The sequence below is a fragment of the Orussus abietinus genome, unplaced genomic scaffold (assembly GCF_000612105.2).
Source record: "Orussus abietinus isolate OABI.00-Male unplaced genomic scaffold, Oabi_2.0 scaffold30, whole genome shotgun sequence".
NCBI classification, from domain to species: Eukaryota; Metazoa; Arthropoda; class Insecta; order Hymenoptera; family Orussidae; genus Orussus; species Orussus abietinus.
Window position 1 is genome coordinate 972926 of NW_019394276.1, and position 26138 is coordinate 999063.

General features: G+C 49.2%; 1 protein-coding gene across 1 annotated transcript in view; it reads right to left on the minus strand.

Annotated features, from left to right (window-relative positions):
• The window catches only part of LOC105701602 (CUGBP Elav-like family member 4), a 90543-nt gene that overhangs the window by 56132 nt on the left and 8273 nt on the right, over positions 1-26138 (minus strand). The window contains exons 2-3 of the mRNA XM_012428466.1: positions 22368-22416; positions 7437-7562 (exon numbers count right to left, since the gene is read on the minus strand). Of these exons, the coding sequence (XP_012283889.1) occupies positions 7437-7562; positions 22368-22416 (175 nt within the window). The remainder of the gene's footprint in view (positions 1-7436; positions 7563-22367; positions 22417-26138) is intronic.

Below are 26138 nucleotides of genomic sequence, written 5' to 3' on the forward strand. Positions count from 1 at the left end.
CTGAACAATTTAAGCGAGCGATTATGTGACAACGATCCCTCCACAGCATCATCGCGTCATTGCATAATGTCGATTAGGTTCTTCGGAATGAAATCGCGGTTTTCAAATGGGAGCTGACCATGGACTCATCTCGAATGCCGGTGGTCCTCCTGGTGGAGGAAGCAGACCGCGGTGTTTCCGCTAAGCCGCCTGCCAGCGGTTATTTGATAACGGGGCGCGGGACGCAGGAAGCGAGGGACACGTCGAACGGAGTGGGTAATGCACGAATGTAAAGGTTTATGGGCAATATGGCGTATTTATGGTTGACGGGGAAAAGCTGGCGAATGGGCTGTAGCAGAAGGGTTCCACCCGCGCGGAGGGGCTGATGGCGGGCGCGGATCGCGCGGTATTGACGTCCCGTCCACCGACCTACGAGGCCGATCCGAAGGCTCGATGCCGCTCCTTCGGTAGCCCCTGGATGCCGGACACTAATCGTATTAATATAAGAACGGTAAATCTCGCCACAATGGGCGGCCTCCTTGGCCGCCCGGTGAACAATGCCGCGAGCGCCGGGGACCTCGACGCTTTCGGCCAGGATTTACAGGCCGAGGCGTCGCGACGCCGCTCTCCCCGGGAAATGACCGGCTTTGTACGGAGATCCCTTGTAAAAAGGCATAAAAATTGTTAAGGGACGCCACTCTGAAAGGAGCCATCCCGGCTTATGCTCGGAACCACTGCAGGTGCACATTGTCCTCCGCTTCGCTCGAATCGTTGTCGCGGCCATTTTAGCCTAAAAAACTCAGCCTCGTTTCTTTTACAAGTCATATTTTCGTCACCCTCTCCTCGGAAATATCTGAACAAATCAGCACAACATAGTCGAGGGCAATATCCAATGAAAGTGTTACAAACTGCGGCATTATTTTCACAGGTATCGCTCCAATATTTGTTACGACTACATCGGATGAACTTTCAGACCCTTACTTTCTGTCAGGTTTAAAGAAGTCCGTCACAGTTAATAAAAAAAGCCGAAATCCGTCGATATCGAAATCAGATGAGGTCGAGTTGGACGAAAGGGAGAATCACCCGTAAAAGTGACGTTTCGAGTACGTTCGAAGTGGGACGCAATTTCGGGTTCAAAGTGTTAATGAAATTGAGATAACTTTTTAGCGCTTGCAGTGGACGGGTGGCGTCAACAAATTCGAGTTTACGGAGTGGGGTAAAAAATTGTCCAGTCTGCTTTTCCACACTCTGCGGATTATCGCGCGTTCAGGGGCTCGGGGTAAAAATCAAGACGACCCTTCGAGGGGGGTCGCTAAATCGGGGCGCATCGCGAGGCGTGCCCGGCGAAAATCCGAACGCTAAAATATGTCCGGATATAAATCAAGGGGGTGGCCGGCTCGTCCAAGGGAGTATTTATTAATCGCTTAACTCCGAAATCCCTCACGCAGCTGGGCTCCGAAAATGTTTGTACACGGCGCAAAGTGAAGCGCCGACGGAGGGGCCGGGGGCGGCCGAGGGGACCGGGACGTCGGGTCCTCCGGGAGAGGATTAGGTCCGACATATTGAGAGCTTCCACCCGGAGAGAGAGCTTGCACCCTCCGTTACGCGCGGAGCACCCGCGTTCTCGCTTCGGCCCTCGCCCGCCTTCGCACAAAGCCCCGCCGAGTGCCGCTCGCGCGAACGCCCCCCGCGAACATCCCCGGCACACCCCCTACGTGCCTCCTCGCCGCTTAATTGCACCCTACGTCTCCCCGGGGCCGCGCTTTTACCCGCCGCTCTTTTTTCCAACCCCCGACTAATCGAGTTATGATCGAAACGCGCGACCGTCTCGGACCGGAATTGCCGTGTCGACTTCTTTTTTCCGGGGGCACCGCCGATGCGGAGACCTCGGGACGGAGTGCCGATCAAAGCTTCACTTTTGGATGATTTTTTAGTTTCTGATGGGTCGGGAGGGATGATCGAAGTTACCGGGAAGAGAGATTTACGTGCCTTTGGCGACGAAGAGACGAACGAGGGTGGCAAGACCTCGGGAGGGAGGGGGCGGTATTTAGACGTTTATTTAGTAACTCCAGAATTTCCACGCTCTCGTGTCCTACACCCCTCCACCCGAGGGTTCATTCGAGAATTTGGTCAAACGTCTAACCCTGATTTTCCAATCGCGACCCGATGTTTATCAGTAGTCAATTTCACGGTCAACCCCTACTTTCCACGCTATCAAGCCCTAGAGCCCTCCACCCGAGAATTTGATCAAACGTCTAATACCCTCTTCCAATCGCGACCCGATAACGAAGGACACCTAAATATCCGTAGAAAATGTCTAATTCTCCCGGAAACATCATTAATGTTTATCAGTAGTCAATTTCACGATCAACCCCTACTTTCCACGCTATCGAGTCCCAGACCCCTCCACCCCAGGACTCATTCGAGAATTTGATCAAACGTCCAATACCCTTTTTCCAATCGCGACCCGATAACGAAGGACACCTAAATATCCGTAGAAAATGTCTAATTCTCCCGGAAACATCATTAATGTTTATCAGTAGTCAATTTCACGATCAACCCCTACTTTCCACGCTATCGAGTCCTAGAGCCCTCCACCCGGAGGTTGATTCGAGGATTCGATCGGCCGTCTGGTACACGCAGATGCCAATTGCGATCTCCAGAGTAGAGTCCGGGCCTTACGGCCGTGTATTGAGCTATTTGCTCCTGTAGTATCGCCACCCCTTTGCATATCCGACTCGATGGAGCTGCGGGTGACAGTAGTTCGATTAATCGCCCGGCGATCGCCCTGCGTTTAATGCTCCTCGTAAATGTGCGCCAGAGAAAATTATTGATTCGTCGTATTTCCCGTTAATGGTCCACGGCACGCGACCCGTCCGCTTCGACGCGTGTACGCGTCCGCGCTCGAATGCTGCGGAAATATATCCGCGGCTCTTCATCGGCGCGGATCGACTCTCGTCGGCGACGGGTTATCGACTTTTTTTTCCTTTGCATTTACACGCATCGCGTTTAATTTCACCCCTCCGATGCAAGCCTCGTCCGCTAAGCGGACGGGTTAATTCGGCGCGTTTTCGATCCCGCGAGCAGAATTCACTCTCCGCATATTTATCTATTTATTTTCATTTTTCCGCATACGTCGACACGCGTTTCTGGATTTAATCGTTTCGAGGCCTACGAAGGATTCCCGAAAGAAGCGCTCCAGGTCGATCGGCGACCTGGGGGATTTCGAGGGATTTCGAGGATTTCCTTGGAAGGAAACGGGAGGGTCGGCGAAGGGACGCCGGGCGTCGGTCCGAGGCCGCGACGCCCGAAATCCCCTAGTGCGCGTTATCGAAGAGCAGCGGCGACTCCACGAGGAGGGGTTCCATTATTCATAAACATTTTATAATCTCCTTAGAGGGGAGAACGATTGCCGGCCGCGCTATTGAAGGAACTCTTGGGGGACGGGGAGACGCTCCCGTTTCCGCGCGTCCTCGCCGCCGCGGAATCGCGAAAATAAGACGAGTGGCGCCGAAGCGTTTCGGGGTGCACCGAGCGAGGGAAAAATAATTGGACGAAGTTGTCGTTACCCGGAGGGGAACTGGAGCACCCTTTTCGACGAGCTCTCCGCCGGGGTCCAAACTGGTCCGGAATTCTTCCGCGGACTTGTCATTATCGGCCGCATTGTCGCCGGTAGCGGAGGTACGCTCCACCTCTGATAGCCCGGGTTTTTCTCGATTTCTTCGGAGATTTTTCCTTATTTCTCATGTTTTTTAGGTTGACGAGTGGGCTGACGTCCCGTTTAGAAGAGGGCTCCGAATTTTCGGGGTGATAAGAGCATTGTGATAGTCGCGGGGCGGATGCGTTCCGCGTCTCCCAATTTTATCCCAATTTATCGCTCGCGAGTGGGTTGTTTTAATTAACCGGCGAAAAATCTGCAGTTAAACTTCTAGCTCGTTACGCGCGTTGACCAGGAGGAGAGTCCGGCCAAATTGGCGTGCCTGATGAAGTAGGGAATTAATTTCGAGGGCACTCGCGCGTTCGCCGGAACGGAGAAGATTGGGAAAATTGGGGGAAAAAAACTCGCGCTTCCGGTGGACTAAGGGGGTTCCCTAAAAGAGGCGATCTCGGGGTATTCGGGATAGAGAAGATCGAGACGAGTCGCACCCTGGGGAGAAAATCGACGCCGATCAGAAAATCTGCTCCAGGGGGTCTAGGTCCTTTACTTAACACCAAGTAATCACTCGATCATGAACCAGTGCAATTACAATAATCCCCAGGAATTTAGAATTGATCCATCCACGGATGGATCAATGACCAGGAAATCATCTCGGTAGACACGATTTCAGGATAGACAGAAGGGAAAATTCCGTGGGTAATATTTCCCTGGCAAAAAATGTCAAGGATACATCGGAGTGGATTTCAGGAGAGGATGCAACAACATCGTAAATTGTTGTACCATTTTCAAGAGTTTGAGATACCACATATTGTCGGTGCCGCGCTTCGCCCGCGTCATGGAACCTGAGGGGGAGGGCCAAGGATCATCCCAGGAGATGCGATCCTGGGCCGGGCCTGGACAGGATGCGGATTCCGGAGTCCTGGCCGGCCAATATCCCGGTTCGTCCAGATCTCTCTATTAAGGGGCGGATTAGCTAGTTATGAAACTCGGCTCGGCGAGCTCGCTCTCTCGTCGGGCGGTGATGAAGCGTGTTTCGAAAGTTTCGCCCCGGAAGCTCGCGAGGTATCCTGTCGGGGAGTCGCCTGGAATAAACGATCAGCTCCCGGTCCTGCAGGAGACGTAACCCGGGGCGTCCTGTAACGACGTCCGCGACGTCGGTCGCCAACTTGGCGGACAATCGAACGACGTCCTGCCGCGTCCCGAGCGTCCCTTCCGATTTGACTAAATCCGATCCAAGATGCAAAATGGTCCAGGGACGTCATAAAAAATTCCCAATAATTCTCCCGACAGGAGATTGAACAATTCCCCCTTCCCGGGTGGACTTGGGGATGCATATGAACAATGCGTTAAATTAATTTCAGAGCACTTTCGGTATCCTTAAAATGGCGTTGGATTTGATGAAAAGTAACGCGGTTGCACTCATTCTCTACAGTTTGAGTACTTTCGATTTAAATTCATTCCCCTTTTTCTTTTCTGATCGACACCCTCACCCTCACTCTTCTATTCCCTTCTATTCTCTTCTACCCCCTCGTCCTCCAATTACTTGAACCAGGTAACTCAACAATGTGTTATCACCTTAGCATTGACCCGGATATGTCTCGATACACGTGTCTTATTTCCCATATTAAAAATCTGTAAAGGCGCTAGCTAGGCTACCTAGCTAAAACGTCAACCTGTCAACGTAAGTCCTACATTTTTCCGCCACACTTTTCCGCCCCAGACCTACCTGGAAAATCTCAAATTAGATCCACGCGATTCTTTCGCATAATTGAATTCCAGGTAAATCCCCCCACCCAGGCGACAAGAGAGAAAAGCCGGATAAGATCATCCCGCTTGCCAAATTAAATTCTAGCTCGACAAGGCCAAGAAGAATGCCATAGGATAAAGGACCAAGTCTCAACCAGGCACCGATAAAAACGCCCATGGAAATTTCCATCCTCGATCGATATTTCGATGCCAGAATAAATTCCAGTAAAACGACATTGTCTCTGTAATATCACATTCGGTATCTGAATTAAATTAAAGGCTAATAATACATTTAATCCGAGTAAAAGTGCACGGTGTTACGTGCATTAATAAATTTCATAATTCCCAATTTTTCTATTTGACGTTTTCTCGCATGAAACTTGAGTTATGAGGTGTGTCAAGATGTCTGTAAATTTCGACTTTTATCAGGTGGTCGGTACCATGGCCTGGCTTGTTTAATAAATTTCATAATTCGCATTAATAAATTTTACATTGATAAATTTCATAATTCGCAAGGTTCGTCGGTACCATGGTCTGGCTTGGAACTTTAACGCAGAAGCCCTGGCGAGAGTCTAGACACTATCCGGGTTTTCCTAGCCAGTTTTCCTCGGTTACAGGGCGGAGATTTCCATTTTTTCCCCGTCCAGGGGCCGCTTTAATATTAGCGTCGCCAACACCAGGGGCGCATCGACGGCGCAGATTCGGAGGAGCCACGTTAATCCCGGAGGGTGGTCGAGGTCGCCGAAGGGAGGATGGAGGAGTTGCCGGGCCCGGTGATGTCGGAAGGCCCTCTAATGGATACACAAATAACTGGTAGAACGCATCGGGGGTAGACGGCAACCAAGGGGGTTGGTAGGCTTCCGAGGGATTACGAGGAGCGCCCCGAAATTGCTTGCGCCGACGCCACCGACGCCTCCGACGCGTCCGAGCTGCGACGTCGCTGTATATCGTTATATATCAGCGCGCTTACCGCCATATTTAATATTAACGAGCACGAGGCTCTGCTAAGCTCGTCGCCGGGATCACTTCTTTCCCCGTGATTAAGGGCGACGTTCGACGACACCGGGTCTAATAAGCAGACGCGCAGGGGACGAGGACGTAGCGATCGGACGTTATCACCTGATTACGAGTTCATGGACACGTATATCTGGTATTTACGCGCTGATAATACCCAGATAATATCCACCGTCTCGCATCGAGGAACTCCTGGATTTTAATAATAGATTTTAAGAGCTGCAAATCCCAAACAGAAGTTAAAACTACCGAAAATGAAGTCCAGGTTTTAAGGCCGAACGCCACTTGTATTGTTTATCGTACCAACTGATAGGCAAAATGACGGTAGGAGTAAAGAAAATTCGTATAAATCAACGGTATCATTTTTCTTCGCAACGAAATCATTGTTTCTTGCAATTATGTATGATTCTGATTATGTTTATGTATGATGCCCAGATAATATCCACCGTCTCGCACCGAGGAAATCCTGAATTTTAATACTAGAGTTTAAGAGTTACAAATCCCAAACAGAAGTTAAAACTACAGAAACTGAAGTCCAGGTTTTAAGGCCGAACGCCACTTGTATTGTTTATTGTACCAACTGATAGGCAAATACGAATTGTATTGTTTATCGTACCAACTGATAGGCAAAATGTCGGTAAGAGTAAAGAAAATTCGTTTAAATCAACGGTATCATTTTTCTTCGCAACGAAATCATTGTTTCTTGCAACTATGTATGATTCAGACAACGATATATATTTGTTCCGGTCAGTTAATCTTTTTTCTTCGCAACGAAATCATTGTTTCTTGCAATTATGTATGATTCAGACAACGATATATATTTGTTTCGGTCAGTTAATCTTTTTTCTTCGCAACGAAATCATTGTTTCTTGCAATTATGTATGATTCAGACAACGATATATATATATATATATATTTGTTTCGGTCAGTTAATCTTTTTTCTCAGGGTGTATTTTACGTAAAGATACTCCGTCGCGTCGTATCTTGGCCGGACTTAGGCAGATCGGACGGATCGTTTGAAGAAAGATCTCGGACTTACCTTTACTGGTACCGTCGGGTCCTCGCAGGATGGTGCACTCCTCTATTGTGCCGAAGGCAGCGAACAACTGTCGGACATCGTCTTCGGTCTGTTGTTTGCTGAGCATTCCCACGAACAGCTTTCTGTCTGCTCGCCGCCAGGTCGGGTGGAACAGAGAAAAGTCGGGCGTTAGTTTTGGTCGCAGGTCGCGGGGGCGGGTTGGGTGGGTCGAGAATCGATAGGAACGAAAAATCAAAGGAAAAAGATCTTGCGGCTAACACCGACAACGACAAAGTTACACGGTACACCAGCATCCACCATCCTAGGGGGAGGAGGGGAGGGTACGTAACGTGTCCGTACGAGGGGGGCGGCGATCGCGAGATGTCGCGCGATCGCACGTAGAGACGATTTACATCTAACACCATCTGGAGCTGCGTGTGTGTCGTGTGGCACTGATTACGATAACGATCAACTAATCATAACACGCTCCCCGCGGCATAGGTAAACGACAACGATTACGGCAAGTAATGTAATAATAAGTAGCGACAATTACAACAGTGACCAGTAGTCGAGCCAACTACGGCCGTGACGATAGTTAAGTGCGATTACGATTAATAACCAATCGGGTCTGTGACAACCTACGACCTACGACCATAAGCCGAAGAGACTTACCTGGTGAAAAAGTTACGCGCCTGATTTGTCTCGTATAACCTTTTTACTTCTTATCGATACCCGGGGACAATTGAAACCGAACGAGTACCACGACTCCTTACGAGTTGGTGCCGGGGCAAGGTAAGTCATTATTGAGGTTTAATATTTTTTCCAGATAATCGCTGAGTGAGTTTCGTGGGCAAGCGGGTTGGATTTCAATTTTAACTAGGGTGTATGGGAAATTAAATGTCTAGGGTGCACTTAGCTTGCACTTGTAAGTGCATCGCTTTCTCCCTGACACCGTTCTCAGGGTATGGAAAAGGGTTCGAAATAATTTTTCTTTATTTTCAACGGATGGAAGCGAAGGTTTCTTTGTCGGGTATCGATAGTGTACATGGTGTAGGTGATTTTTAGGGTACCTCTGCAGGTTTCTGCACCTGCCGTAACTTTTTCACCCGGGTCGTCCATCAGGTGGGAGTTTGAAAAGAAGCGACTCACTACTGGCGACCTTCTCGTCGAGATCTCGAGAGACTTTCGTCTCGATTTTTGGGCTGACTTTCGAGATTCATTCTCGCCCGAAAGATTCTCCGAATTCGCCGGGGTTTTCCGCGACTTTTCCCGACTTTTCTCCGATTTTTCGCGTTTTTTCTGCGATTTTTCGCGATTTTTCACCTGGATCTCGGATCGAGGTCTCGAGTCGAGAAATTCGCAAGGTGCAACTTCGATCCCGGTCGTGTCGATTCGGTGAGAGGGGTTTCACACACACGCTCTGCGGACGTGACAGCGGATGCTCTGCAGTTGTCTACGAGCTGCATAACGTGACAGCAGATGCAGGGCATGCCAGCGTAGCACCTGCACCCTGCGCTTCGCCTGACCGGTCCGGAACATGTCCCTCGGACAGCTTGCCACGGCGCTCCCGACTTTCCCTCAAAAAGAGCCGTTCCAATTTTCCTTTTCCCCAAACTCTCCCGATTTCATTCCCACGGGGAATTTTCCTGCGCCTGTAGGCCAATCGTTTCGAGTGATCCTCGGTGTCAATTTCCGGAATTTTGGATTTTCACGACATTCTGCACGCCATTGTCCACTTCCTGATATGGAATTTCCCCTGTCGCGAAATTTTCGACCCTGGACAATTTTGATTTTTGCGACAGCATGCGGATGCTGCTCTGCGCATCTTAGAGTGCCTAATACCCAAATCCCCATACGATCCAGGTGGAGATACCATTAGGTACTCGTAAAGAAATTTTGCCCGCCCTTATATGAAATTTTGGAGTTCTGATATCGGACTCTCGAGGTATTTTCCCCCAAAATCTTGGACCCCGTACCCAAAATTTTGATTTTGCGAGCATGTCGACGCTGCTCTGCGTATCTTAGAGTGGCTAAGTCCCACATCCCCATACGATCCAGGTGGAGATACCATTAGGTACTCGTAAAGAATTTTGCACGTTCCTTATCTGAAAATTTTCGAGTTCTAATTTCGGACCCTCGAGGTCCGAAAATTTCGACGGCCGAAAGTTTCCCCTCGTCTCGGCCGCTGTTAAGGGATCGGCTGTTAAGGGTGGTGAGATGTGCGACATAGTGAACGGCGTTTTCTGGCGGGATCTTAGGAGCGGGGTCCACAAGAGTCACGTCTATAATAAACAGGTACAGTAACAAATCGTAAAACTCACATCATAATCAGAAAATATGTACAGAGGTGATAAAAACACATCGACAACGAACGAGACAATATACATCCAACGAGCGAGCCACTATGGTTATGGTCACAGAGCTGTAAAAGGAGAATCGTGATTAAGGTGAACGACGTCGCTGGGGGAGTTATGAAGTTTGGAGCGAAGTTGCTACGGTGAGGGCCGAGGTGGTGAGAAGATGGTACTTCGGTGATAAGGAACGAATTACGCCAGGAGGGGGAGAGGAAGGAGTCCCCGCGCTGCCAACTACCGAATGTCACCGTGTATGAACTTCCCGAAGGAGAGTCGGCTAGAACTTCACGAAGTGCTCGGCCCAATTAATCAGGCCCGAGGATTCGTCTCCTCTTCGTGCCCGGAAGGAGAAACCGCGAAGAAAAGACATTTGAACCGCGTTAAAAATCCCCCATTATCATATTTTCACCTCTTAACGTATTTATACAGAAATTCAACATGACTCGTATTAATATACAACATTTATAGAACGAACGACTTTAATATTGCAATTTTGGTTAAACCTCTAGAATTGTTTATCGGTTCCCTTTGGCAATGATCTTCACGGGTGACTTCAACGACTCGACGCCCTGGTGAGTAGTGATTATTTAACGTTTGGAAAAAGTACGAGGATGAAAATTTCGTCTCCTACCGAGATTTGATGGCGTGGTGAGATATATATAAATATATATATTTTTTTTTAAATGGACCGACATGGTTCCTCGATATCTGGTTTATTGAACGATGGGGCCTGAGAGGGCCATTTTCGAAGTACGGGAATTGTTTTCGATTCCGACCACGAAGGGGAGAGTTCACAGGGAGGTCTCGAAATAGGCTCGGGTCGAGGGAGTACGATTAATTAAACAGGGCAGATGTAATTCGCGATATCCCGGGAGTGTCCGCGCGCTTTTTCGACCGAGGTTGGGGCGAGATATCGCGATGGCCGCAGTCATGATGGCCGGCTAGAAAGGGGGGAAACGTACGAAAAGTCGAAGTTTACGACTACACCGGACTGACACGCGAAACGTCTCTAATATCCGCGATGCACGAACAAGCGAGACGCCGGATGTCGCTGGGGAGGAATCGGTGAAATCGCGGAAATGATCTTCCGGGACGACTCGACGTCACGAGCTCCACCTCTCGAGAGACTTAATTTAAAGAACGGCGCAAAATTAAATCGAGGCTCTTTAAGAGAGAAAAAAAAGGAAAAGAAAAGAATACCGCGATATAATATCGAGGGTAAATTTTAAGCGAGGTATTAATTAATAATTAATCTTGCGAACCGATGTGTTCCTCAAAGGACGGGATTTTCAGCCTTCATTTAGCTTTTCTAAAATTATCCGGCAGTCCGTAGCGCACTTTCCAGTTTCAATGAGCACTTTTGGACCGTGAATTTGTAGATGAATATTAATCGAGTGAAATTTGGGCGATTAGCTACGAGAAAGAAGGTTTTGGAACGTCCATCCAAGATGGCGGCGGCCGGTCCCGCTCTTCGAGGTCGACGTCCTTGGGTCCCACAGGGCGGTCGTTAAAGTCGGCGAGCGGTCTCTCGGGTGGACACAGGAACCAGAAGGGTTGTCATGTATCACGGAAGGGTTGCGGGGCGGTAAGGGGGTGGGAAAGGGTCGAACACTAGCGAGCAGCAAAATGAACTTTGCGGCGAACTGTGCTGGCTGAATCAGCGGTGGTGGCGTGTGTGATGGGAGGAAAAAAGTCGGTTCGCTTTTTTCGCTTTCTTTCCCGTCTGTCGCTTTGCGGAGAAGTAGAATAGAAGGTCTGGAAAGGAAGCTAGCTATCTCCTGGAAGTCGAAGTTACCTTCAGCGGCCGCCACTGGTGCCTCCTACTTCCAGAAGATGGCACTGGCGCTCCCGTCGTCCATCATGCACTCTGGAATACAGAACAGAAACAAGAAGATGGCAACGGGCCTAAAGTACCATGGTCTCGTAAATGCCCGAAGGTAACCGCAGACTCCTCTCTCAATCGTCTCCTGCGTCGCCTTCCTCCTCTCAACCGACAGCGCTCGATTCTCTCATTTTCTTAAGCTAAGCCGCAAACATCGTTCCGCCGAGTGCTGAAAAGTGGCCCTAACAAACTTAACCAAAACTAGTTCGACCCGGGAGCACAAATTGAAAATCAGTCTTCGATGTCTGCCAATTACAACGTGACAACGATAAGCACCCATAAACCTCCTCGTGCATCTCCTTGGCGTCCCCAGGTTCCTCGAAGTACAATAACTGCCAAATCACCGAACCTCATACTCAGCCCTCCAACGATTAGCTCCCAGAACCCTCCACTTTCCACCCCAAGGGCTCGCAATTTTCCTCCCAGAACCCCAGCTTGTAATTTCCTCCCAGCCTGCAGGCAACCAGATAAAATACTCAGGCATTTCTCCCAAATAGCAGGAACCACCCCCCGGACCAAAAAAATCCCTCCCATCCGTTCCATCATCCGGGCGCAATTTCAACCTAACCTCGAAATCCCCTCCACCCAGGGTACCGAAAGGTAGGATCCAAAACCGCGTAAAAGAAGTATTCCGATCGGGGAGGCGAAACACCGTTTTCGCAACAAACTCCCCTTTACAACTCCCCCTTCGGAGGGGGGGGGGGGATTTCCTCGGATTTTCTACAGCGTTCCCTTGGCCGAGTACAAACACTCGACAGAGTACACCTCGCTCGGAGTACACCTTCGATCCTCGATCGTAAAACTCGGTCGGAATCGATTCGCGCGGTTAAATTATCCGGTTTGCCGAAAGTTCGCAGGGGGTTTCTTTTTCCTATGAGGGGGGATGGGGGCGGTGGGGGGTTCGCCGCGCCCTCGGATTGGGTGAAGCCGGGCGTATCAGGGGGTCGGCGTAAAAGTGGAGCGGCGTTTCGCGCGCTTGCGCAGTGGGTCCCACCCTCCCCCCCAAGTGGGTGGTTCGTTGGGTGGTCTCGCCTTTTGAAAAGCACCCCTCCTCCCCCCCGGTCCTCCCGACGACCCCCAGGGTCCCGAGCGCGCGTAATAACGCATTTAAAGGGTGGCGCCGGTGAGGTTGCGCGGGGTAAACGGGGCCAACGAGGTGAAAGGGGGCGGAAAAGGGGGGGCGAAGGTTGCGCCCCAAAGGTGAGGAGGGTGCCGCCACCCCCTACGTACGAGGGGGCGCGAGAGCTCATTCCGCGAGGTGGCGTAACACCCGCCCTCTCTAAGGCTCTGGGGCACATTTAAGGATTTGTCTCGGGAAATTAGATTCTCGCCTGACTTGCAGCGTTGCCCCCCCCCCTCCTACCCCCAACCCCTGGGGCGGATTTCTCCTTTTAAGCCCGCGAATGGCGTCCCTTTTCATCGGGCCTGTTGTCCCGTCCCCGCACGGAGATCAGGAATTGGACCTTTGTCGCCCTGGCAAAGTGTTAACACACCCTTTGGGCGCCACCGCGGGCGCCACCCCCGCCACCCCCTCAGGGGGAACTCCCCAAAAGGGGGATTAACCCTCCGACGGCGTCGCCGCGGGAGGTAAGAAACTTCCAAAGAGCGAGTACACCCTCTGGATTGATGTACACGGGGTTGACAATTGACATCGCGATGGTCTTTTATTTTTTTCTTTTATTTTTATAAGAAAGGGAATATTGTCAGCTGCCTGCCGCGCAGGGTGGAAGTGAAACTTTCGAAGTTTAATGGGAGAATTTAAATGAAGGCCGTGTCGTGGGAAGGTTTGTTTGGATAAAAATAATGATGTCGTTTATGATTTTCTGCCCTCGCTTGGTCGCACCCCGAGATGTCCAAGAGCGAGTATACTCTTGGAATTGAAGAGAGGGGTTGACAATTGATACTGCAACCTTTCCCTTTTTCTTCTGATAAAGGAAGAGGTAACGAGAACGCTTTTGATTTCGAGCGCTCGCCGGAGGAAGTCTCCGTCTAAGGGCGGTAACAGTTTCGGAAAAGCGTCCCGTTAAAGGGGAGGTTTGCCGAGGTGTGTTCCGTCGATTCGACAGAAACGTCATTGAATCGAGGAAGTGGGTGCCGGGTGTATGTCTCGTTAGATAAGGGAGGAAGGATGAAAGAGCGAAGGGTCAAAACGGGGTGGCGGGAAAAAATGCTGATCGTACCGGCGGAAAGTTTCGCCGGTGGAACTAACAGGAAAATAAACCCGAGGAAAATCCTCCCTAGATTCGAGACATCCTTTTCCTCCCTTTTCCCCCTTCCCGGGGTCCCGTTCCTCTCTTTTCATCCTGAAAAGAATGTCCCTTGTCGGCTCCTTCGATAATTTCATTCGACGACCTCCTAGGAGCTTCCTTTTAGGCTTTGTCGCGCTGTAACACTTTATCGGACACCTTCTCCAGGGGGGAGAGTCCCGCGGAAGAAAGATGCCAGAGAAATTATCCTTACACCAGGACTAAACCCTTGAAATGTAAAAAGTCGCAATGAAAACGCAGATTGTCGACTGTTATCAAAGGAAGAAGTAAATACCTTGAAAGCTCGAGCGCGTTCATTTCCTTCCACTCTGACATTTTCGAGGCGATATCGCGGACACCCGGGAGAATAAGGAATAGATAAAGGAAAAGGCAGGAGAGGGGAAGATCGATTCTAAAATATATAAATGAATACCTCGAGACTTGGATCATGCCCGTAATGGAGAACTGGTGAGCGTTTTTGAGGACTTCCGATGGTACCAAAAGAATCCAGGAAGTCTCACGTCTTCGAGGCGATATCCCGTATACTCGGTAGGAATAGATAAAGGAAAAAGCATGAGATAAATGGCATGAGCCGGGAAGATTGATTCTAAAATAATTCCGAGGGATAGGTTGCCGAGGCCGAGTCCGTTTCCCCATTTTTTTCCCCGGTCCTTCCCGAGCGCTGAAAGATGTCTCTCCTCGGCGTCGTCAATAATTCCTCCGGACGAGCCGAGGGGAAGGCTTTCAGGGTTTCCCGGGAGAAGAGGCCGAAAAGAAAAATTAACCCTCGGGAAATTATCTTTACCGCCCTCGGCGCGAAGGGCCGGCTTCCCGCGAAAAGTCTCGGCTAAGTTTTAACGCGCATCGAATGGATGAGAGCCCCGTTAACGGGAGCAATCTTCCCCGCAGTGGGTTTAATATTTAACTTCGGCACTCTTGCAACGGCTCCGCGAGGAATGGCACTCGAAACGGTACGCGAAGGGCAAGGGGAGGGGGGCCCATAAAAAATGCTCACGAAAAATGACACGATAAATCGCGAGTAATAAAAGGTACCGTCGTAAAATAGGAAAAGTTACTCGTCACTGCGACACGATTACTCGAAAGGGATTTTATGCTTCCCCGGGGAAAGGACCCTGGACGGCGAGAGAGATGAAAAGAAAATTAAGGAGGGCGCAGATCCTCCATTAGAGCTCTCGAATCTCTCTTAACGATGAATTATCACAACTGCATCCGTCGATAATGACGATTATTGGAATGATTTGATGGTCGGAATTTTTTAAATTATTAATATCAGTTTCTCTCGGCAGCGTTTGATGCAACGTTAGGTGAGCTCTATCCCGGGGCAGAGGTATGAAATATATTTTAAAATCGATTTCGTCCGGTTCTTCGGAGCGTGAAGAGATGCTGGATGGCACTTCCAGCGGAGATCATGCATCACTTTTGCTATCTACCCAGGACTCATCTATTTGGCGCAACAAATGGAGCCGCGGGTCCCGGCATGGGATGCTGCAAGGTTCGGTGAACCTGAAGAGTCACCATGACTAGTGTCCCTTCTTAGGAGAGAATCGAAGGACTCATCGTGACTCCGCGTCCACGTTGATGGCGAGTCCAAGTCGGTCAGATCAGATTTTCCAGGATCGATTACTCGTTCGTGTGCAATAAAGATATTTCACAAGCTTAAGTCCCTCATCAAGAACTGGCACACCCCCTCTCTCAGCCTCTCCCAGTCCCGTGAAACGTTTCCTTTTCATAATAATTTCCATCTTTTCCATACGTTTCACATCCACGTAGCACCTCTTCATCCTCCGAGCTTGAAGACATTCTCCACCGAGGTTCATAACAAAAAAGGAAAAAAAAATAGAAGATCGTCACGTTTTACCAAAACGCGTAATGTCCCTCTAGTCAGGTTTTCGGGAAAGTGGTCCTTCCGGATTTTCGAAAATCGCTTCTCCTCGGGTTCCCGATTTTTCCTGCGTCCTCCACCTTTTCCCGATTTCTCCTTCCAGCTTCCTGCAGGATCGGTCGAGAGATAACTCCGTTCGACTGGTACTCGTCAAGGAGTACGAGCAGGTCGGGCGTTTCGTCCTATCGGAAGTGTCCGAGGGGTTTAAATCTTTTTCCTTATCGCAAATGAGGTACAGCTCGCCGGCGAGTAGAAAGGGTTAGCACCCGGGGGGTGGTTTCCTCCCCCGGCGCACGTACGATCTCGTCGTTCGCTCAGGGCGTCGGCGAAGTTGGCAGCCTCGGAGAGGGCTCGAGTCGATAGCTCGGGATACGTTTATCTCGGGCAAGGAGGCCCAGAGCAATGGCGGGGCCAAGGTGGCTCGCCGAGGGATCGAAACTTATCTTACTTGCTCAACTAGCGTCTCTACGACTCCCGGTCTCACCCTATCCGAGCACAGTCGGGGGAACTCGCTACGAGTTTCGGCCCAACTTGAGGGAGATACGCATTTCTCGGATATGTCCCACTCCCGGCACCCGAAGGGACTCCGCCACTTCTGGACGCCCTTTTTCATCGTGAAATCGGCCATCTTGAGATGATACGAAAGACACTGAGAAATTTCATCCGGCTCGATAAATTAACATTCATCTGCGCCCTTTTTGGTGGTAGCGCCATTTTGAATACCCATTTTTTTTTGTAACATAAGCTGGCGTGTCTCGTTACCGACATTTATATTCATGCTAAAGTCTTTTACAGTCCACGTTGAGAATTATGCGAAACTCCTATTCGTATATATGCGTATTCTAAATTGTTCCAGCTAGGTCCTGAAATTCTTCATTTTCGATTCTACGCCTCCAAGAAGCGCAAAACGTCGAAAACGTGCACGTACCACGCCATGTTGGTTGGAGTACATGATAAATAAATACTTTTTTTATGAAAAATTAAATTTCATGAGTTTCAGGACCTTCTTTAGGCCCTCCGTATTCACGTGGCAAAAGTTCCGACGAATCGGTACGTTCGATTTGGCTTCTCAGATATGTATATAGCCTGACTCTTTCATATCACCTTAAGCGTACAACCCGAACAATATGAAAAAAATAGAAATTGATAACGATTATTTAATTAACCACTCGTCGAGTTTTCTATGAATTGAGCCCAATTTAAGGGAGATTTTCGGATGTGTCCTATTCCTCGCTTTTCCCTTCCCACGATGGGGATCAGAAGTAGGCACAACCGCTTTTCATTGCGCAAATGTAAGAAAAATAAAAAATAAATAAAAGAAGTGTAACAACTACTTAACTGGAGTGAGATAAATTAAAATCCCGAGGACTTAATTTTCATTCCTACTTTAATCAAGCCCTTTTTAATGTCTCTGATTCATGGAGGACTAGGTTCTCCCTATATGGGAGCGAGTTGGAGGTTGGAGGAGCTCCGTCGCGATGGAGGACTATGGGGAAGAAATCCATGAAAGAAGCTTTCCGACAGGAAGGGAGGACCCCAGCCATCGGCCGCAGCCACGGGGCATTAAAGGTAACGAAGTACCCTTTTAACGCGTCCCGATTAAAATTTGATCTGTCCTTTGTATTGCTAATAGGACATTACTCCGGGAGTTAAGTCGCGTTAAAGCGCCGCCATCGGCGGGCGGCATCTATAAATGATGTAATTTAGACCCGCTCATGCGGAGGGCCCTGTAAAGAGCGGACATTAATACGGGGAAAGACAGGGCAAACCGCCGGAAACAATGAGAACGTTTCCCTACGTGATGGCCCGAAAAGCTCGGATTCTGCGTCTCCACGCTCAAGTAAAGGATTCCCATTGTCGAGTCATCAGTTCCCCTCGTCCTCGCGACAGGGGTTTACTTGTAAATTATTGACGTTCCTCCGGTCTTGAGGAGTAATCCAACGTGGTTTTAAGTTCCTTCAATCGAAAAGGATGATTTACTTCCGACGTTACGCGGTTACGCGTGAAAATATCAGCTCAATTACTCTTTATGGACGTATTCACATTGGAAATGATATCATGAACTTTTCTCCGTAGATCGATTTCTTAAGAACGCCCAAAGTTTGAAATTCACAGGGGTGTCAGAGAAGTTCATTGTCCAAGCCCTGATCGAAACCGATTGACTTGGAAAAAGAAGTACCGGGGTCCTCTAAACGAGACAAATTATCAGGACATTTGCGGATCGTTATCACATTGCAAATGATACGGACTTTTCTCCGTAGATCGATTGGTTCTTAAGACCGGGCAAAGTTTGAAGTTCGCAGGGGTGTCAGTGAAGTTCAGTAACCCCTGATCGAAGCCCGAGACTACGTGGATACGACATCTACATAGGTATACAGCTCCCGGTGCGGATCACTCCGGCTGCATCCGCGCGTCAAGGCGAGGCTTTGTGGGGCGCGCCGGAGCGGGCGACCGGAGATTACAATGGCATCTCCTCCAGATTAGCATATGAATTACGAGCCCCCTGCATCGGCGAACCCCCCGCCGCCCCTCGCCCCTCCGAGCTGTCCGAGACCCGGTCCGAAGCGGTCCGAGCAGACTACCAAGGACCACGAGGACTCGCCAGGTGGAGAACATTGGACGAGACGGCGTCTGGACCATCTTGGCCCGAGTGGGACACCAAGTCGGTCAAGTCGAATTCGCCTCGCTCGAATAGGTTCACGATGGCTCGAACTGGTCCGAGACGACGCAAAGTGGTCCTAGCCCATCCAAGATGGTCGCAGGAGTTGGTCCATTGAGGCAGACTTCGATCCTCGTTCGGCAAATCGATCCTACTAGTGGGATGATACGACTGAGGCGTTCGGAAAAATCGATTTCAATCCATGGCTCGAATTGGTCCACGATGGTTAGAGCTGGTCCGAGCCTATCCAAGAATTTCGTCCAGCAGTGGCTAAGACTTCGATCCTTGTCCGGCCAATCGTTATCATAGTTGGGATGATAGGTCCGAGACGACGCAAAGTGGTCCTAGCCCATCCAAGATGGTCGCAGGAGTTGGTCCATTGAGGCAGACTTCGATCCTCGTTTGGAAAATCGATCCTATGGGTGGGATGATACGGCCGAGACGTTCGGAAAAATCGATTTCAATCCATGGCTGGAATTGGTCCACGATGGTTAGAGCTGGTCCGAGCCTATCCAAGAGTTTCGTCCAGCAGTGGCTAAGACTTCGATCCTTGTCCGGCCAATCGTTATCACAGTTGGGATGATAGAGCCGAGGCTATCGGAAAAATCGATTCCAATCTATGGGACTAGTTTCGATGGATTTGGGATCGGTTCTGTCGATTTGGAGTCCGTTTTGTCCTAGAGGGGGGCGCGATTTTGCAGAAATTTTGTGGAAACACATCTCTGGCTTCATACCGGCGGTTTATATATGGAGGAAGCGATGGCGATACGGATATCGGTTGTACGTACCCATTTCTATATTCGTTCGTCGGTCGGTGTATTTTTTGCCCGGTGCCTTTTACCTGCGTGGACAGGAGTCAGCGTAAAAGTACACGAAAATCGATCCCCTGCGTATCCCCCTTTCGTTTGACAAGCCGGGCTCGCCTCTCTTTGAAAGTGTCCCCTTTGATTGATCGAGGATGGATGCACACGATCGGAGGGTTGTAACGAAATCCCCTCGCTCAAATTAATGCCAGTCTTTCGGAATAGACTCGGGCGCATTACACTCAAAGCCGAAACACCGGACACCTACCAAAATCGTTTCCATCTCCGATCTCGACATCGCATTTCCAATACCAAATACAATACCACCGGAAACTCGAATCGCCCAAAAAGGACACTTTAATCTGCATCGAGTTAACCCCAGAAAATGAATTTAACCGAAGAAAAGAATTTCACATTAACTATTCCCTTTTCGGTTCCCCTCCCCGTTTAAAAGTCGTACCATTGTGACCCTGCTAAAAAGAAAAAAAAAAAGAAAGCCTCAGGTGTATCTCTATGGAATGGCAAAAAATCAATTTATGTCCCTGATCTTTGCTTATCAATTTCTTCTAAAAATATTATTAATTTTTCTTGTGTTTCAGTTTCATGACCAATGGTCTCCTCAAAATCCAGCGGAAGTGTACTTGTGCCTTCGTCAGCGAATTTCGGGGATTCCATTCATGGGGTGCGGAGAAGCCGCGTCGGTGTCTCCGCAGGCCGCGTCATTATCTCCGAAGAAAAGTTGGAAAATGCCAACCCCGAGGCGGATAGGACGGGAATTAATCGCCCGCGCGTTCCTGGGGCGATCGGGAAAATAGCAACGTCGGGGACGGTAATGTCCCCAGCTAATGACCCAAATCGAAAGCTCGGTCTTTCGGCCGAGGTAAAAAGCTCGGGAAAGCCGAGGACGGGGTTACGTGTACGGATGCTCGATAATGGATGGATCGCGCCCCGTCCGGATAACGCTGATACCTCGGCGACCTAACCTAAAAGATTCCCTAGGAGTAATCTCGCGCTCCTGGTGACGACCTGGCGACATCGGTACCATGGAGGCCTAACCTAGAAATAGCCATCGGTGACTGATTACGCAAAATCGCCGATACTCGGGGTCCGAAGCTAAAAATGCCCCAATTTAGGTATTCCGACCTAGAAATCCCCAAACTAGGCGTCCCAACCTAAAGAGTACTCCAACCTAGAAGTTCGATCTTCCAACCCCGTAAAAGAGGCATAGGTGCCCCTGGAATACGGTGTACCTAACTCGCGTTAACTAGGGATCGTTATCACCTCCACCTGGTGTCTTCTCTGCCGATTTCCCTGGTCTTATCAGGGGGTCCATCGCGCTCTCCTTGCCCGACCACTTCCCGAAACCCTTCGATTCCTCCGCTCCCCGGGGAAATATCGAGCGGCTCCTTTGTGCGACGAAAGTAATTGGTGGCCCCCCTATCCGATATTACATCGGGCTGAATAATAATCGGTTGCGTGCCGCGCGAGATACGCTCGGCGACTCCGCGGTCCCTACTTTGGGCTCGCGTGTCCTGCCCCGAGAAGAAAAAACCCCCACAGCCCGTCAATTTTTTATGCTCTCGTGATTTCGACTCCTCCAATTCCCCCGCGTTTATCATACTGTCACGGCTTATTAAAAAGGAAAAAAAAAGAAAAAGAGGGGGAAATGCCTGGTGATCGAGCCTGGCTTTCCGCCGATTCGTGACGACCCATTGTTTTACATGTTAAAAAAAAAATGGTACATATATTTTTAACCTGGCCATTAACGATTTGATAGTATTTTCGGGCAATGATTATATCCTGGGTCCCTTGAAAACTTTTGCATTGCGGTTGATACGTCATTTGTTAATTAATTCACATAGGTATTACTCCGGCTGAAGAGGTCGGGAGGTGACGTTAGAGAAATATCTTCTTTTCTTTTGTTTCCCGCTCTTTTATGGAATTTTTAATGGAACACTGCGGTGGCAATTTGAGCCTGGTAGGTTTCTTTATAGCTGTCGTGGCGATGTAAGAGTCGATCGAGTATTTTGAATTCATTTCTGGAGTCTCCGCTTGACTGTCGTGCCTCGTATCAAATCTTATACACCGTATTCCCTCTTTTCCTTTCTTTAGCCATTTTGATGTGTCGCAAAATTTTTTCACCGAGGTTATGCAACGAGGGAGAAGCGGTTTTGCGCACTACGACAGCATGGCGAGATGAGATGATCTCGAAGAAGAAACTTTCCCAAGGAAATGCGACGCGCCGTTCGGATGAATCAAGAGATGAAGGGATGAATGCCAGCTCGGAGAAAAGCTCTGATATGTCTCGACGTACTTGTACTCGTTCTATTTTCTGATAACGGATGCTCGGAGGCCAACTTCCAGTTTCGCTCGAAACTGGCCAATTTCCCGGCCGACTTTTCAAACTAATTCCATATCCATGCCTGGCAGTACCACGATAGAAAGGTATCACTTCAAAAAATAAATAACAATAGTAAGTGACTACCAGACAACAAAATCTGAAAAGTACTTCAATGATCCCTCAAGGCACTTCGTTCGGTCTCGGAGCATCCGCGTACTTTTACGTTCTGTTACCCTATTCGTTGGTAAATTGTCTGGACAATTTCTCTTTTTCTTTTTTTTTTTGTTTCATACGTTTCTCTTTTTTCTTAACATTTTACGGCATCCGTTCTTCCTTTCAGTCGGTGGAGAACAAGATGGCGCGGCGAGAGAAAATCGAAAATAAATATCGAGGGAGGTAATATTGCGGTCGTTAGGTGGATCGGCCTGTGAAAAGAGTCGCGGGGGATGTTGGCTCGATTCCAAAGGGGTGAATCTCGATCGCGGTCAGGAATGAAAGGCCGAGAGAATCTCCGAATAAGAAGCGATCGCGTGGCGCATAAATAACCACTTTCCCGACGCAGCGCGATCGCCATTTCTTTTTTCCTTTTTTTTTTTCTCTTTCGTCGCCTGAAAGAAGAACCAGGTTAAATCGCCGGCTCGCGGACGCAGCGGTGAAAAGTTGCCGACCTCGTGGAAAAACCGACCGACATCGAGCCGAGATATTAACGATTCATGGCTGTGATTACGCTAATCAGCGGTACATAGACTTTTGCGTTTCCTTACCTCCGCGGTTTTCACTGTCCGCCGGCTTCACTTGGATAGGACGGTTCATCTGAAACAGAAACGGAGACATCGATTAGCCCCGAGAAACCCATCAAGATAGGCCAAACAAATCTCGAGAGATATTCATTAAACGGAGATAATTACACGCACTTGTTTGAGACAATCGAAACATTCGGTGCAATCAAAGGGAATATGAAATCGTTCACTGATACGTAATAATGCGCGGCATTTAATAGTTACTTCAATAAATTCTCAATAAACTGCGAGCAGAAAAATGTTTACTTTACAAAAGTTACCTTTACAACGTCCCGTCTCATAGATCTACCTGTATTAATCAAGAGAAATCCGCGCTCGTTACCCGCGTTTAATTCAAGAATATTCCTTTTCTTTTTCGAAAGTGCACCGCATCGTGCACGTATGAACATTTTTATGTTAACTTCTCAGATGAATTGTTAAACGTTCACCGAGCAAAACCAATGTTAGTACCGCAGTACTACATGTACGAGTACCGTACATAGCATTATCTTGGCAGAGAGGGTCTGTCGCGCGATGAAGATAGGGGAGAAAATCGGGCGAAAATATTCCATTGATGGGAAACGTCCAATTCCGGGGTGAATTGAATTAATCCCATTTCCACCGTGAATCATCCGGTTCGTTAGTCGAGGAAGTGCCGATCAGCTGCACCCCGTCCCGAGTCCGTTCCCGAAAACAAAGTTAAAGCACCCCGTCCAGTCCGATCCGCCGACAAGAGTCCGTTGCAAGAGCCATTAAATGTGTCATTTTCGAGAGGGCCCGGGGGGTATATCGACGGGGAGGCTGGTCGGGTCAGGAGATATCGTCGAGTCGTCCTCCTCGTCCTGGTTGTCCAGGACGTCCGGCCCTCGTCACTCGGATCTGGCTCAAACAGCGTTTCGCGCCCAAGAGGTCTCTGGCGCTGACAGGGCTGACTGCCCTCTCGGAGAGGGAGTTCTCCCCGATCCACCCCAGTTTTCCCCTAGAGTCCCAGAACTCCTTTCCCAGGTCGTCGGAACTTCCCCCAGCATCCCTGGTCCAGTTGATGAACAACGAGGGAAATCGGTCTTACGGTTTCGCTCTTTCCTTGCATTTTCGAGTCTCGGTCTCGTCCTTGCGAACATGTCCAGGTTTAGGTCTGGATCTTAACCGCACTATTTACGAGACCAGGATTCGTCCCAATACCTCACCATTAAAACGCGTCTTAATAAATCTTTCTTTAAGGACGTACCGAATCATTTGAAACTTCATCACGAGATTACCCTACGGGGTGAAATTTCAGTTTTTCGAACGAAAATTCTATTCATCTCGAACAAGGATAAAAAAAAGACATTTCTCTTTTCCGAAAGATGAAATTTCCCCAGCATCGCGTTCTTCCTTAGGGCCTTCACAATCACGTGCTGAAGTCTCAGATAATTTGGAGAAAAGCTTAATAAATATTTTGACGTTTCGTATGTATAGAATGGCCCTTTCGTATCACCTTAAAGATTGCTGATGAGGGGCGCTTTTTAAGATAATTTGGAGAAAAGCTTTATAAATGTTTTGACGTTTCGTATGTATAGAATGGCCCTTTCGTATCACCTTAAAGATTGCGGATGAGGGGCGCTTTTTAACCCCAAAAGTGGAGTATGAACTTAAATCCGTAGAACCAGGACCGATTTTTCTCATCAATGCTTTGGGCCCTGGACCCTTCTCGCCCCCGGCGATTCGCGACGAGACGGAACGAACAAATAACATTATTTATTTCCGTCGGCCCGGTCGCGCTCCAGTTCGTTTTCCTCTCGACAGGAGTCGCGCAGAGGGGCGGCCAGGATGCATGATTCATGACGCAGGGGACGCGTCCCGGTCTTCGATCTCCTCAGGCCGTCCCGCCGGTCGGAGTGCTTCTTCCCAGCCAATTTTCCTCCCAGCGTGGCCTCGTGCCCGCTCCCAGAAGAGACCGCAGGGTCGCCGTAGGGGTCCGTCCGATGGCGGCACCCTGGACCGCTGCCCCAGGGTTAAAAAAGTACTCGGCCCGAATCGAGGGGACGCCTTAGGCGGGAAAAGAACCCGCTCGATCCTGGTATCGATAAGCCACGCTCGTTTCTTCGAGGCTTAAAACCCAAAACGACACGGAAATAAATTGATCGACATGAGGGGAAGATTAGTCGGGAATTCATTCCGGCAACTACATCCGGCCATCTGCCTCCAAATGCGGTGGCGATGTATATTAAGATATGGCTTACAAAATGAAACACATGATAGATTCACGATATTTTTTCCGGAAGTCTTTTTGCGACGCGGTACTCTAGGTTTTTTCTTACATAGTTTCTAAAGATGTCTTATAGATTCACGTATTGTAAGTTCAGTGCACAAGTGTTATTAATCTTTCATACGGTCGCGAGACAATGTCGTGACATTACAAAATTTCTCATTATTCGTCGTTTTGCCTAAACTTTCTTTTCATCGAGAAGAGCCTCCGCCTCGGGACGAAGAAATGAATCTAGGTACTTTTCCCTTGATAAAGTCGACAAGGCGTTTCCGGGAGGTAGGCGAATTCGCGAAAATGGAGCCGACGAACGGCCTTAATGCGCAGGCCTATGGTGGTGGAGGTTGGGAGTCGCGTTGGGGGAAATATGGGCGCCAATGGAGAACGGAAGTGGTAAAGATGTCTTATAGATTTACGTATTGTAAGTTCAGTGCACAAGTGTCATTAATCTTCCTGGACAATTTCATACGGTCGCGAGACAATATTGTGACATTACAAAATTTGCCATTAGTCGTTTTGCCTGAACTTTCTTATTCATCGAGAAGAGCCTCCGCCTCGGGAAGAAGAAATGAATCTAGTTACTTTTCCCTTGATAAAGTCGACGAGGCGTTTCCGGGAGGTAGGCGGACTCGCGAAAATGGAGCCGACGGACGGCCTTAATGCGCAGGCCTATGGTGGTGGAGGTTGGGAGTCGCGTTGGGGGAAATATGGGCGCCAATGGAGAACGGAAGTGGCCTCCCGGCGCAGGAGGACGAGGAGGGCTGGAACGACGGGGTCGCTTTAAGCACTGTCCACCGGCCAGGAAATTAAACTTTGCGCCGGGTACCAGCCATTAGGCGTTTGTTGTTACCCCGTCGTCAGGGGAACCTCGCCGTCCGTAGATACCGGAACTGAGATACGCTGACCCGAGGGTCTCTCGCGAGAACTTTAACGCGCGGCGACCGACATTACCGGGGACCGACGCCTAAGAGGAACCCCGCCGATTCCTCGGCGACCCCATCGGGTCATCTTCCGACCCCCTGGAAATTCTTCCGGAAGTTCTTCCAAGCTCCGAGGGTGAAAATATCCCGATAATCGAAGAAACGAAGAGGGCCAAAAGGCCTGAATCCTCCCAGAAGACGAGATTCCACTCATCGATCACCTCCCACCATCAGCTGACACCCAACATCATAAACCTAAATTTAAAATTCTCAATTCCAAATTCTTAAATTATAAATAAATGCTACAATTAAACTGTACTTTATGGTACTCGTGATAAATTTCTATTTGTTATGGGCGAGGTTTGTGGGTGGTTAGGGGGTTGGCTTGGGTGACGGTGATCTGGGGTCGGGGTTTTAAATCGAAAATTATGTCGCGTGGTCTTAATATAAAAAAAAAAAAATAGATGTATATGCACGTGTACTCTAATGGTTATTGCGATCGAGCAGTTACCGTCCCTACCCCCTAGCGACTCGTGTCATCAGCCTCGTGCACTTAGAAAATCGATCCCCTTGAGAGACACCACTCAAGAT